Here is a 14,042-nt window from a genome sequence, read left to right as displayed (position 1 = left end):
ACCACTCTTAATAGAGCACCAGAAATTTTACCTAGAGTGAGAAACTCTAGCGAGGCAAGAGAAAAAAATAAAGGCATATAAATAGGAAGGGAGGAAGTCAAATTATCCATTTACAAATAAGACACTGTATTTAGAAAAACCTAAAGACTCTGCTAAAAGACTGATAGAACCAATAAATGAATTCAGTAAATTTGCAGGATACAGAATCAACATACAAAAATAAGTAGCACTTATACTCTTGGGACAAAATTAACCAAGGCAGTGAAACACCTCTACAATGAAAATTAAAAAAAAAAAAAAAAAAAAAACACTCATGAAAGAAACTGAATAACATACAAACATATGGAAAAACTTCTTGTGTTCATAGATTAAAAGAAGATTTTTAAATGTCTATACTACCCAAGCAACTTACAGATTCAATGAAATCCCCATCAAAATACCAATGACATTCTTCACAGAACTAGAAAGAACAATCCTTAAATTCATATGGAAACACAGAAGACCCTGAATAACCAAAGTAATCTTGAATAAAAAGAACAAAGCTATAGGAATCACAATTCTGTTTTACAGTGTGTTTATGATGTTAGGTTCCTCAAAGCCTTAGTTTATAAATACATTCATTTCTTACTCAAATACTTGTCATTTTGTTCTTTACATGAAACCACAGAAATACTTAGAAAGCTAATCACTTGTTTCTTGGATCTATAAGTTGTCTGAGCAATGATTGAGTCCTTGAAGATAAAATAGAATTCAAAGTAAGAAACTTGAGAAAGAGGTAATCTCTCCAAGTGCCAAAATAAAATAAGGTGGCAATTTCTTTGGAAATCAAACGTGACAGAAATTCCTATTTTATCATAAGATCTTCATGTTCTTGGATATACTAAATTCAGCTCAGAGTTGGTGAACCAAAGATGCTAATGATGCCCTACCTGTACATAGTACTTCATAGTTATAAGCAATCAAAGTGGATAACCACTTCAAGGTAAATCACAATTATACGTTAACCTACCAACACTAGGAGAAGCAATTTAATTTTACTGTATAGCATTATGAAGTTCTTTGTGTTGTATTAAACCATAAATTGCAAACAAAAAGGTATTAGGGTGACTCTGCTTGTAGGCATGCAGACAGATATAACCTGCTTGAGGTCTAATATGAAGATGGCAATACTGAAGGGATTTGGGAGGTGTGTGTATAAGGAACTGAAAAAAAGAAAAGCATAAGAAAATATATACAATAAGACAATAAGAAAATGCTCATAGGTATACAATGCTTTCTTTGAAATACTCATCATTTTCCTACACCACTGAAACAAAATTGCATTCATGTCTTATTTCTTATTTGTTCATATCACACGTATTTTTTTTAATGGCTACCTATGTTTTCTCTTTCCTTTATTTCCTATTGCGTAATAAAAGTCACTGTGAGAGTAGTTTTGGTTTATATTAGATAGATCATAAAATTGATCTGTGTGTATTGTTTCTATAGTGTATTCAATTACTGATTAATATGTATGACCTACTTGATCTTGTTTTAAGTATTCCAAGATGTGAGTCATTTACATTTCAGAAAACTACTAAAATAAAAACTGCAGAAGTGCACGGAGATAGCCATACTTATTTGTGTAAATGTCTCTTTTTTAAGAGAAACAACATCCCTAAGATAAATAAGTGATAATTATGTAAATGAAATTTTCTCAAAGCAAGTAGAAAAAAACCTGAATTTTTTTTCACTAGTGAAATTTTGAAGACCTAGTAAAAACACTGAAGACGTACTGTCTTAGTTTCATCAAGTAGAGTGGTTGTGGTATTTCAGGTACTCTTCCTAAACTTTCAGGGATGCTGAGAATAGAGAAGATATGAAAACTATAACTAAGATTTTTCCCTTAAATAAATTAGTGGGTTAGAGGAAAGTGGAAAGGAAAAAAGCTAATAATATAGTTATTTTAAAATTGTTTACTAACATTTGTATTTAATGGGATTTGGGGGTTTTGTGTTTTGCGATTTTTTTCTTTGACTCTTTTTCTCCTTAAACTTATTTGCTTGTTTTGTATTGATTGCCAATTATCCCTAGTTTAGGTTCTATGCATGATATTAATGTATACTACTTTCTGTAATATGCAAACCAAAATCAGGTGATCTGGAAAGTAAACTTTTGGTTGTGAGTGCAGTGGACATGAAATAGAGGTTCCTTTATTATTCAAATTGTTAGAAAAATCCAAAAATAAATATCACATAAATCTGCTTAAGGATGATTCAAAATTGAGAAAATGTTTAAAGATTATGTAACATATTACTTTTCTGGCCCAGTCTAATTCCAACTTACTTGGTTCTACTTGAATTTTTAAATGTACCCTTTGGCTAACTAATCCTTTAATCTCTGAGGGTGTTACATGTTCACCTGTGTCTAGTCTTTCAGGTTATTGTCCAATATTTCTGAATACATTACCTTAAAAATCAGTTCAAGTGACTTTCCTCAACTCTAATGAGGCTTGTCATCAACATTACAACCTCTAGATCTGATCAGTCTACCTGGTAACTGACGATCAGTACCAGATTCTAGAACAAATCTCCCGGGTCACCTTCTTCCTCTGCCCTGTGTTTAGATATACTTAATACCTAGCTTGTGTTTTTAGGTTGATTGACATGACTAATTATATCAAATGACTTCTCTCTTTTTTTTTTTTTTTTTTTTTTGATAAATAAAACCAAACGTTTATTTACACCAAAGAATCCCAACACTGAATCTCTCATATATGAGGGACAAAGTATTATATATACATACACACACACGGCAAGGGGTGGCAGGGCTGTAACAAGAGTTACAGGTCTACCATTTCTGTTTCACTGGAGATAATGGCTCTACTCCTGCCTCTTAGACACATTTACAAGACTGATGAACAAGTCTTCTCATTGCATGGCATGTAAAGGATGAGGAGGTAGGAGGAAAAGAAGACAGAAAGCTTAAAGGGAGACTCAGTGTGGCCTCAGTGCCTATTAGCTCTTAAAGTTGCTAGCATGAATCCTATATAGAATATGTTTCTTTTGAGAAAATCAGTAAGTTATGCCCAGTAACTAACTGACTTCAACATGGCCAAGTCAAAGAAAATGAAGATTTTTACCTTCTCCTTCCTACCAGCTATCGAGCATAGCATATTGGGAGACAAAAGGGGGAAAAATACCAAGGCAGGAGCCTGAGAGGAAAGGTATCACAATTTTAAACTAAACTAAAACTAAAATTATAAGTGAGCTGGATTTAGGGTTAGGTTAGTAAGACATAATGCATACTAAACAGAAGTTCTTAGGATCTGTCTGTACTGTCTAGATTTTCAACATCTCAACATAAGTAAGACACACTTCCACTAGCATTGCCAGAATAATGCCACTGAAGCACTTCTGGAGTAAAGTAATTTAAACGCCCAGCAGTACACTGCTCTTAGATTGAGTCCACCCTGCCTCTCTTTCTTCCTGCCTCCTGAGAAAGTACATTTTTTCAATCTCTGAAGAAGAGAGAGAGATACGACCCACTCCAAATTATAGAATGGTGGGGTAAGCAACAGTGAAAATGGGAAGAAATCTCCTGCCAAATGCAGCAACTGGGATTGAGGCTGGTTTACCTTTGTTCTTTAGTAATAAGGAACTGAATTTGGAAGGGGAGAAAATAATTGTCCACGAAATATTCCACCTGCAGGTAATTCTTCAAGGAATCCCCTGAGTTTTAAAATTTTTGAGTTAAAAAAAAAGAAAACAAAAAGAAAATCAGCCTATTTTATATATATGTATATACATTTTTTTAATGACTGAAATACTCCACAAGCAACAGTTCAGACACAGTGCTTCTAAAGCATTCACCCCTCCTCACCAGGCGCAAGGTGCCTCAAGGAAAAGGTAGACTTCCCCACCTCTGCTCAGGCACCAGGAAACAATGGGGTTCAAGCATCAAGAAAAAGATGGGACCATTACCATTGAGCAACAGCAGCAGTTGGAAGAGGCATCCCAAGGGGGTTGGCAGCAGCAATCATGGGTGAGCCTGCCAGAGGTTCAAGGGGTGATGGGGTTGGCACTAAGGAAATCCCTGACATCATGTTGCACTGCTGACAGGTGTACTGCTCCCTGCACATTAGATGAACCCATCTGAGCCTGGTCCTTTACAACAGTGTAGATATTGGGGTGCTCCACAACCTTTCTTGCAGTGAGCTGTGACTGGTGGTCATACCACAGCAGCTTGTCCAAGAAATCCAAGGCCTCAGGGCTGATAAGGTGCTGGTTTTCACTATGTACAAAGCATTCCTATCACTTACAAGAGTGTCTCCCCAAAATAATATTGAAATGTGGATCTAATTCATTGTTGTATTTGTCAATAAAGTCATATAAATCTTCTATCCCCAAAACCCTGGCTATCCTTACTAACTAATCATAATTGTCATGTCCATGGAAAAATGGCTCCTTCTGGAAGATCATACTCTCCAGCATACAACCCATGCTCCACATATCCAAAGTATAATCATACATCTGATAGTCTACCAGTAGCTCGGGGCCTTTTAACTATTGGGATGCAACTCTGACATTATATTCTTGGCCAGGATGGTAAACCTTAGTAAATCCCAGTCTATTAGCCATAGCTTTCTTTGCACATGATCAATCATGGCATTATGGGGCTTCACGTCTTTATGCATAATTCCCATGCTGTAACAATAATCCAGGGCCTTCAGAATTTCAGACTTGTAAAATCAAATATCATAGTCTGTTAACATCTGGTACAATTGCTTGAAGTCTGTGTTGTTTATATGTTCAAAAACCAAGGCACACTGAGTCATTTATAATCTCTGCCAGCATGATGATGTTGGGACTTTCTCTTAAATTCTCCAAAATCTTTGTTTCATGTCTAATTATCTTCTTTTTTATTGCTTGAGAATTTTAACAACATTTTCGTTATTTGTGATGTTGATGGCTTTGAATACTTCACTGTATTTACCCTGGCCTAACGTTCTAATGAGCTGGTAGTCATCTTGATTTCCCCATTCCACCACCAGTGACTCATAATCCCAGTATTCTTGGGGTCTGTGTTTATTGACATCTGTGTAAACTCTGGCACTGTGTGGAATGGGTCCCAACATTTCAGGTTGGTGGACAAAGCTAAACTTGAGGCTTGAAGATCTGGCAGTCACTGCGTACAGAGATAGCTGCGGGTAAGACCTTGTGTCACACATTTTTCTTCAAACTATGGTGGCAGCTACCATGGCAGCCACTCTCCCCTCTTCTCACCCATACAATAGGGAGCTCAAATAGTTCTTTTCCTTTGAAGGTGTAGCAAGTTTCCCTCAGTACCCTCAAGCATATTCATACTAGTTGAAAGATTACCAGATCTCTGAATGTGCTGTCAGAATATGGGGGAAGTGGACTTTGACATGCAGAGGCCCAAGCTCCTACTGGATTTAACAGGAGGGTGTTGAAAAGAACTCTAAACTTAGAAGCAAGGGACTATCTGCATCTTCTCTCTTCATTACTTCATGAACAGTGGCCTAAACTCGTCATGAAATTTCTTGCACTTTAGTTTTCTCATCTGTAAATTGTGGAAAATGTTAACTTAGCTCATAGAATGGTTTTGCGAGGATGACATGAGATAATATAAATGAATGAATTTTATAAACTCTAAAGCCCTATTTGGTAAAAATATAAGATGGGATAGTCATTTCCTATGACTGGAGCAAGCTATAACAATTTTCCAACTCACATCCATGTTTGCCTCTCTCCATGTTTCAGGTATAGTGCCATAAAGAAAAAAGGATATTATGCTTTGTGTGAAGGGAAAAAAACCCACAATTTTAAAATTTTGGTTTATTTTATTTTATTTTTTGTTCTAGCTATGGACTCCAATGTGGCAAAAATTTTGAAGAAACCAAGAGTAAATGTAATATCCACAGTCAAGGAAGACTCAGAATCAATAACAAAGGTTTGGAATATAGTAGTTATTGTTAAACTGTTTACTTTGCCTTGTAATTGGAATTGACCAGCTTCACATAGGCAATTTCAGTTATTACATTCTCAATATTTTTTTAGAAAAAAATTTAATGATCAAAGGAGTTTTTTTTGAGACTCATTTATTAATGTAATATCTTAATATTAAAAAGTTTTGTTTTCTTCTGAAAATATCCCCATCTCTAATGGAAAAAAAACTCATACCATTTATCTTTTCTTCACAACATTTCTTGTTACTGCTTCTCCTTAGGTTGACATGCAAAGATTTCTTCTAGTGTTTTGGCATAACTGTGATCTCAATAAGCATCAAAGTTTCAGGGACAACTTCAAAGGAGTATCAGCAATGGTCAATCTGCCCTCATTGCTTAAGCTATGGTCCATATATAGATACTGAGGCTCTTGATGCTTGAAAGCTTTGTTTCTTCACATTCTTTAAGGTTCCTGGCAAGTACAGATCCCATTGCCTTGCTGCCTTGTGTTGCTTCAGCCAAGATTCAATGAGGTCATTGGCTTATAATTCTGAATTTGAGCTCTTAATTTGTTAGGTAATTAGGTTTTAAGTCAGTTATCATCTGTATTGCTAAAATTTTATCTAATTTATCTAGCCAAGTCTATTATTTAAAATGAGAAATTATAGTAATATAAAGTCTACTTTCTGAAAGTCAGTATTTATATATTTCTTGGTCTTTAATAATCCAATTTTATAAAATCTCTTCCTACCTCCATTCAACTTTCACAATACTGCCAAGGATTATTTGTAAATACTCAGGATATAATCTGGCAATCTGTAAAATTCCACTGTGGAAAGATGACAATGCCATGTCCTTTACTTTAGGGGCAAGATTGCTAGATTTAGAAATCAGGGAAATGTAATAGAAATTATATATTTTAATATTTAGAAAGCATAAACAAATGGGAATATATGGGTTTATAACTAACTAAACAACCTTTTCCAGAGGACACTTAAAAGATAGAAAGTCAATTGAAGATACACCCTTAGTAATACATCAAATTTCTGCCTCATTGACCCTGTCCCATGTATTACTCAGCTTGGGCTAACATTTTTTTTTTAAATATCATAGACTGGGCATCTTAAACATTTATTTCTCATAGTTCTAGAGGCTAGAAAGTTCAAGATCAAGGAGGCTGCCAATGTGGTTTTCCAGAGAGGACTCTCCCTCACTTATAGATGACTTCCTTTTTGTTGTGTCCTTACATGACAGAGAGAGCAAGCTGTGGTCTCTTAAGACACCACTCCCATCATGAATGGCCTCACCTAAACCTAATTATCTTCAGAAGACCCACCTCCAAATACCACCACAATGGGGGTTGAGACTTCTACATATGAATTTGGGGCAGGGGAGACAAATATTAACATGCCATAACATACAGGATCTACTCTACTAATTAGACAATTTATATATTTATGCCTAATTTTTTGGAAACCAACACTGAAAAATCTTGTGGACAAACAGATGAAGGGCTATGAGACTATATTACTTAAACAATGCCAGTATATTTAAAGTTATTTCTGTTAGGGAAAAGACTCTAGAAGTCATAATAACTGTTTTCAAATATGTGGAGAGCTGCTGTAGAATATAAGAATCAGACTTTCTGTGTGGCTCCAAAAAAAAAAAAAAAAAAATATATATATATATATATATATACACACATATAACTTTTACCAATAAATGAAAGGTATGGGGAGACAGATTTCAGCTCAACATAAAGAGTTTTCTAAGCATCAAAGTTGTTTAAATGCTATGAGTCCCAGTCACTGCAAGTGACATTGTCAATGAGCATAGGCAGAACACACAATCCTCAAAAATCAAAATTTAACTTTTAGTCACTGTCAGCCAGTAACCTTTAATAAAGTAATAGAAAAATTGGACACCAAAACCACACTTTGAACTTTCTAGTTCACCCCCTATAATCCTTTCAAAGTTTACATGATTGCTTAGTTCTTCAAATTTGTGTTAAATTAACTTTTTACTGTAAAAGTCTTATTTATGGAATCTTAAAAAAACTCTGTCAAATTTCTGCCTTTATCTTTTGTGGGATGAATAGAATCATTAGAGACTTATTTTAATTGACTTAGTTATACAGAGGACTCTAGCAAGACCCTCTTTGGGCAACTTGAGAACTTATGCTTTAAAGTACTTAGAACGTGGGCATGGGTTCACAAAACACTGAATGCACATCTAATACCTAGTTCAGCTCTTACCTGATTGATTACCCTTAAAAATCATGGATCCTCAGAGAGAAAAAGGGAGCTGTGAACTGTGATTTTCCTATTTTAAAAACTGATAACTTCAGAAAAATAACAGAAATGCCTATTTCTAGAATTTTAGTAAGATAGAACATTTATCTTATACTACCCAAGATAGAAGGAAGAAAAGATTTTTCTTAACCTAAACTGAGCTTGTTCTGTATTATTAGTCAACTTTGTATACTGTGAATAAATGCCTGATATAATAAGCTTCAAAAGAGGAAAGATTTGTTTCACCTCACAATTTTGGGGGTTTCAGTCCCTGGTTAGTTCCCATATTGCTTTTGGACCTGTGGAAGGCAGTACATCATGGCAGGAGCACATGGTAGAGGCCTGTTTACCTTATGACAACCAAGAAGCAAAGAGAGAGGTCGGGGGAAGGGGTTGGGGCCTTAATATTGTTTTCACTAATCTAACCTCCCGCTATTAGATCCTTCTATTAGGAGATTCCATCACTTCCTGATAGTGCCGTAGCTTAGGACCAAGTCTTTAACACACAGGCTTTGGAAAGACATTTTGGATCCAAACTGCAGCAAGTGAGCTTTGTACACATTTTAAAGACCAGGCTAGATGTAACCCTATGTGAATTACCATGGGATTTTTTTGGGGGGGTGCGGTTTGCTGGGGATTGAACTAAAGGACATTCAACCACTGAGCCATATCCCCAGCCCTATTTTGTATTTTATTTAGAGACAGGTTCTCACTAAGTTGCTTAGCACCTTGCTTTTGCTGATTGTGGCTTTAAATTCACCATCCTTCTGCCTCAGCCTCCCAAACTGCTGGGATTACAAGTGTGCACCAGCTATCATGGGATATTAAGATGAAGGAAATTATTTACATAATAGAAAATATGACTAATAACATGACTGATATGTACATTAAGTTTTCATCATCAAATAATTGCTATACTCCCATTTTGATCATGGTACTCCCATTTTTTAAATAATTCTGTATCAGGAATTCTGAAACACATATTATTCATAAAAACCTACAGCATAAAAATATTTCCACACCAAAAAAAAAAAACTTTAGAGAGGTTTATGCATCAATAAAACAAATAACAATAAAATCTTATTTCCCCACAGGAAGTGGAATCAATAATAAGTCTCTCAACATTACAAAGATTGAAAAAAGACTTTAAATGAGTAGCTGCAATGCTGCTCTTATCTTCCTGTAGAATAATAGAATCTTGGAGTAATTATATTATGGCCATTGTTTTTGTGACTTACAATTCTTGGTCACCAATTATTTTTTTCATCAGCACTTTATCATGTTATCCCACTGCCTTCTGGTCTCCTTGGTTATGATAATAAGTTAGCTGTTACTGTTATTTAGATTCCTATATGTGATGAGCTGTTTTTCTCTTATTGCTTTTAAGATCTCTCTTTAAAAATGTTTATCTTTAATTGTTTGTCTGTGGTGTATCTAGGTGTGAATTTATCCTACTTAGAATTTGATCGACTTCTTGGATGTATTTTTTATAAAATTTGGGAAGTTTTGGCCATTATTTCTTCATAATTTTTCCTGCCCTTTTTCCTGACTCTGTGCTTCAAATATTTTTTCTTTCTGTTCTTCAGACTGAATAATCTGTATTGACATAGTATACTCAAAATCAAAAGGCTGGAAGAAGCTGCACATGCTCGTGGACTCATAATTTGATAAATTTCTTTAATTAAGAAGATACTTTGTAGAATTTCCTGTTATACATTTTAAAACATCTAATAGCAATTTTTATTAATGCTACAGTGCAGTTAGTTTGTTTATAGTTCTTTAAAAACAAAAAGGCAATAATTGACTTGATTTTCTTTCTTTCTTTCTCTTACAGACCCATTATGGGAGCATTGGTCCAGAGTTTTACCGTATTCTCTTCAATTTGGGAGGTCAGAGTCCACTGATTTTGTACTATCTTAAGAGGAATAACCTAGCTGGCATTTCCAAAACCCCTAAACAGACCAAGATTAAACTCACTGAAATATTACGAGAACCATATCCTTTTTTGAGCTTTAATTTAATATGATTATTTTCTAAAATGTTGGAAATTTTTTGCTAAATATCTAATTTTTTTTAAAAAAGAATGTATTTTTTAAATTTTTTATTTGTTCTTTTTAGTTATACATGACAGTAGAATCTATTTTGACATATCATATATACATGGAGTATAATTTCCCATTTTTGTGGTTGTACGTGATGTGTAGTTACACTGGTCATGTATTTATATATGAACATAGGAAAGTTATGTCTGATTCATTCTACTGTCTTTCTCATTCCCATTCCCTTTCCCCTACTCCACCTGTATATCAGAGAGAACATTGGGCCTTTGGTTTTGGGGATTGGCTTATTTCACTTAGCATGATGGTCTCTAGTTCCATTCATTTACCGGTAAATGCCATAATTTTATTCATCTTCATGGCTGAATAATATTCCAATGTGTATATACACCACATTTTCATTATCCATTCATCTATTGAAGGACACTTAGGAACCAACTTAGGTTGGTTCCATAGCTTTTCTATTGCGAATTGAGCTACTATAAACATTGAACATTGATGTGGCCACGTCACTGTAGTATGCTGATTTTAAGTCCTCTGGGTATTAATCAAGGAGTGGGAAAACTGGGTCAAATTGTGGTTCCATTCCAAGTTTTCTGAGGAATCTCCATACTGCTTTCTAGAGTGGATGCACCAATTTGTAGTCCCACCAGCAATATATCAGTGTACCTTTTCCCCCACATCCTCACCAACATTTATTGTTACTTGTTTTCTTGATAATTTCCATTCTGACTAGAGTGAGATGAAATCTAAGTGTAGTTTTAATTTGCATTTCTCCATTTACTAGTAATGTTGAACATCTTTTCACATATTTGTTGACTGTATTTTTTCTTCTGTGAAGTGTCTATTCAATTCCTTTGCCTAATTATTGTTTGAGTTACTTGGATTTTTTGGTGTTAAGTTTTTTGAGTTATTTGTGTATCCTGGAGATTAATGCTCTATCTGATGGGCAGATGGGCAAGATTTTCTCCCATTCTGTAGGCTCTCTCTTCACACTCTTGATTGTTTCTTTTGCTAGAAAGAAGCTTTTTAGTTTAATATCATCTTATTTATTGATTCTTGATTTTACTTCTTGTTCATCAGGAATCTTGTTGAGGAATTGATGAATGAATATTTGACCAATGCTTTTATATAGCATTTAATACCCAAAGCCTTTGTGCATATTTGGCTCACCTATTTCTCTTTTAGACCTGAGGCTATGATTTTGCCTGTAAGAAAAGTAAAACAAACATAAAACCCAGGAAATTTAAAATTCAGTATACTGAGCTCTGTTATAAAAAGCTAGTTTTGCAACTTATTGTTCAGTGTTCAAGTATTTATCAGAAGTGATGGTCATAGCCTTCTAGGCTTCTCCAAAAAGATTTAGACATGTTTTGGATAGAAGACTATTCAAATGAAAATTTAACAGAAAGCTCAATGTTTTAAACAATGTTTTTGTCAAGAAAACAAAGAAATTAGTGATCTTTAGTTGTACCAGGGGTGGAAGCATGAAGTTTTATCTATTTATACTCCTGTACCCTTAAAACCCATCCTGGCCCAGGCTTTACTGGGGACTCAGATGAACCCCAAAGAGATGTAGTACGGTGGTCTCCAAATTGGTGTATATACTGCTGTGAGTACAGAAGAATATTTAGGACTCTTATTTGTAATTTTTATTTCTATCTTTAAGAATAGAACTTACATTTTACCAATATTGAGTGAACATACTCCTCACTCAGCTGATATCTCAGGCTACACTCTGCTATGTTGAGGGATAATGATAGCATATTTTTGCTTGTATTATTTTCTGACTATTACATCACATTGCTATTGTTGCGTATGGGAGATTAAGTGGATTTATATCTGATTTTAACTAAATTAATACTCATTAATGGTCCAAAAGCTTGAGAATATTCCTGAAAAGACACTGGGGATTGATACACTTATAATGTCAGAATAAATGCTAAAAACAAGAAAATGGCAGAATATTTCACCTATTTTCTAAAACAGCTGCTTTTCAGCCATGCGGAGATGAAATTAGTGATGACCCACTTTGTTCTGATAAGATAGTACAAAAGAAATTAAAAATTTACATTTTCAAAAAGACTTCGAAAGATGGATATAATCATTATTATAAACAATGAATCTAACCCTAAGTGTAGGTTTTACTTTTTGATAGTACCTAATGATGCTGGTTTAATTTGCGAGGCCTTTAAAACCCCACTGACTTAGATATCTGTACAAAGCTCAACAATTTGAGGACAAAATGGTTTGGTGCACCCAACTAATGAATAAAATGAGTTAAATTTTATTTTTAAAATATTTTATTTAATCTCTTCCTTTTCTATTTATAGATTGCATGTCTTTAATAATATGTTATAATACAGATTGATGTATACATAATTTCTGAATTTAAAACTATTCTTGTATTGGAGTATGTTCACATATGTAACCCATGGGATACCCAATCAAACAAAAACAGAAACCATTACTCTAACATATTCTTGGGACCCTTTCCAGGACACTTCTTCCCCCACATTTCAATCAAGACAACCTCCAGAAACTCACTGATCATAAGCACATGGAATTAACTTGGACAGCCCTGGAACACAAGGAAAGAGGTAAATTACAGGGTTAAATCAGTCTGTTCTCAATTTTGTAACTTAAGTAGTGATGCAAAAATTCCCACCTGTGTTGGATTATGTCCAAAACAAGATTTTAAAAAATACTTATGAGTGAAATTTGAAATTTTTTCATAATAGATTACTTTTATGTTGACTAATTTTCATTGTAACTATTAAAATGTCAGACTTTGTGTTTGAATTTCTGATGGGCATGTATTTACTCAATGCCTATGCAAGCCTTCATACCACCGATTACTGAGATTGTGAGTAGGTGTGGGCAGAGAAGGGAGGAAATAGAGATCTAAAGCACAAAAGTTGGCTGGGCATGGTGGTACACCACTGTTACCCCAGTGTCTAGGGAGGCTGAGGCAGGAGGATCACAAGTTCAAAGCCAGCCTCAGCAAATTAGTGAGGCCCTAAGCAACTTAGTGAGACCCTGTCTCTAAATAAAATACAAAAAAGGGCTAGGGATATGGTTCAGTGGTTAAGACCTATGGGTTCAATTCCCAGTACCAAAAATGGAGGAAGGGAGAGAAAATTTGACATTTATATTTAAAATTAAGAAAATTAAGAGGACAGAGATGAAAGAGAAATTTTGGGGATGATAGGTACAAAGTTAATCATTGTCAAAATGACGCATTAAAATTTTATCAAAGAGCTACTGTGTACCAAGCAGTGTTCTGAGTACACAATTCTCATGCAGACTTCTGAGATAGATACTACTGTCGTTTCCTACTTTACAGATAGGGAGAATGAGGCGCAGGAAACTCAGGTAACTTGCCTGATGAATACTAGAGCAAGTGACAGCCCTTGGAATCTATCATTGGTGGATTAGTTTCAAAGCCAAAGCACTCCAACATTCTGGTACTTAATTGTTTATGACAGGAGAATGTGCAGCTCCAAAAGAAGATAAAAGCATATTCCAGGCTTTGAAGGACAATCAGAATTGTAGCTTGAGGGGAAGGATGGTGAGAGGCACAGGAGTCAACAGAAGACAGAAAATACAGGATGCAGTTATACTCTTCTCACATTGGAGAATAAATGGTTTTTTGAAATTTCTGACTAGTTCTTCATTATATCACTTTAGCAGTTTTCCCTCTAAACATTTAAGATTGAAAGGCATGCACAGTCTATTTAAGAATCC

General features: G+C 34.8%; 1 protein-coding gene and 1 pseudogene across 2 annotated transcripts in view; one reads left to right on the top strand and one right to left on the bottom strand.

Annotated features, from left to right (window-relative positions):
• The window catches only part of FAM227B (family with sequence similarity 227 member B), a gene marked incomplete at both ends in the record, with an annotated part of 150,065 nt that extends 139,801 nt beyond the window's left edge, over positions 1–10,264 (top strand). Inside the window, 2 exon segments of the mRNA XM_079129696.1 lie at positions 5,864–5,952; positions 10,073–10,264. Of these exon segments, the coding sequence (XP_078985822.1) occupies positions 5,864–5,952; positions 10,073–10,264 (281 nt within the window).
• Positions 3,959–5,116, bottom strand: LOC306653689 (casein kinase II subunit alpha-like; annotated as a pseudogene). Its single transcript has 2 exons — positions 4,512–5,116; positions 3,959–4,409 (listed from the first exon to the last, which is right to left on the bottom strand). The product of its transcript is annotated as a casein kinase II subunit alpha-like (transcript).
• Positions 10,265–14,042: the final 3,778 nt, after the last annotated feature.

Source organism: Sciurus vulgaris, assembly GCF_902686455.1.
Source record: "Sciurus vulgaris genome assembly, chromosome: 2".
Classification (NCBI taxonomy): domain Eukaryota; kingdom Metazoa; phylum Chordata; class Mammalia; order Rodentia; family Sciuridae; genus Sciurus; species Sciurus vulgaris.
This window is presented reverse-complemented; position numbering and strand designations above follow the sequence as displayed.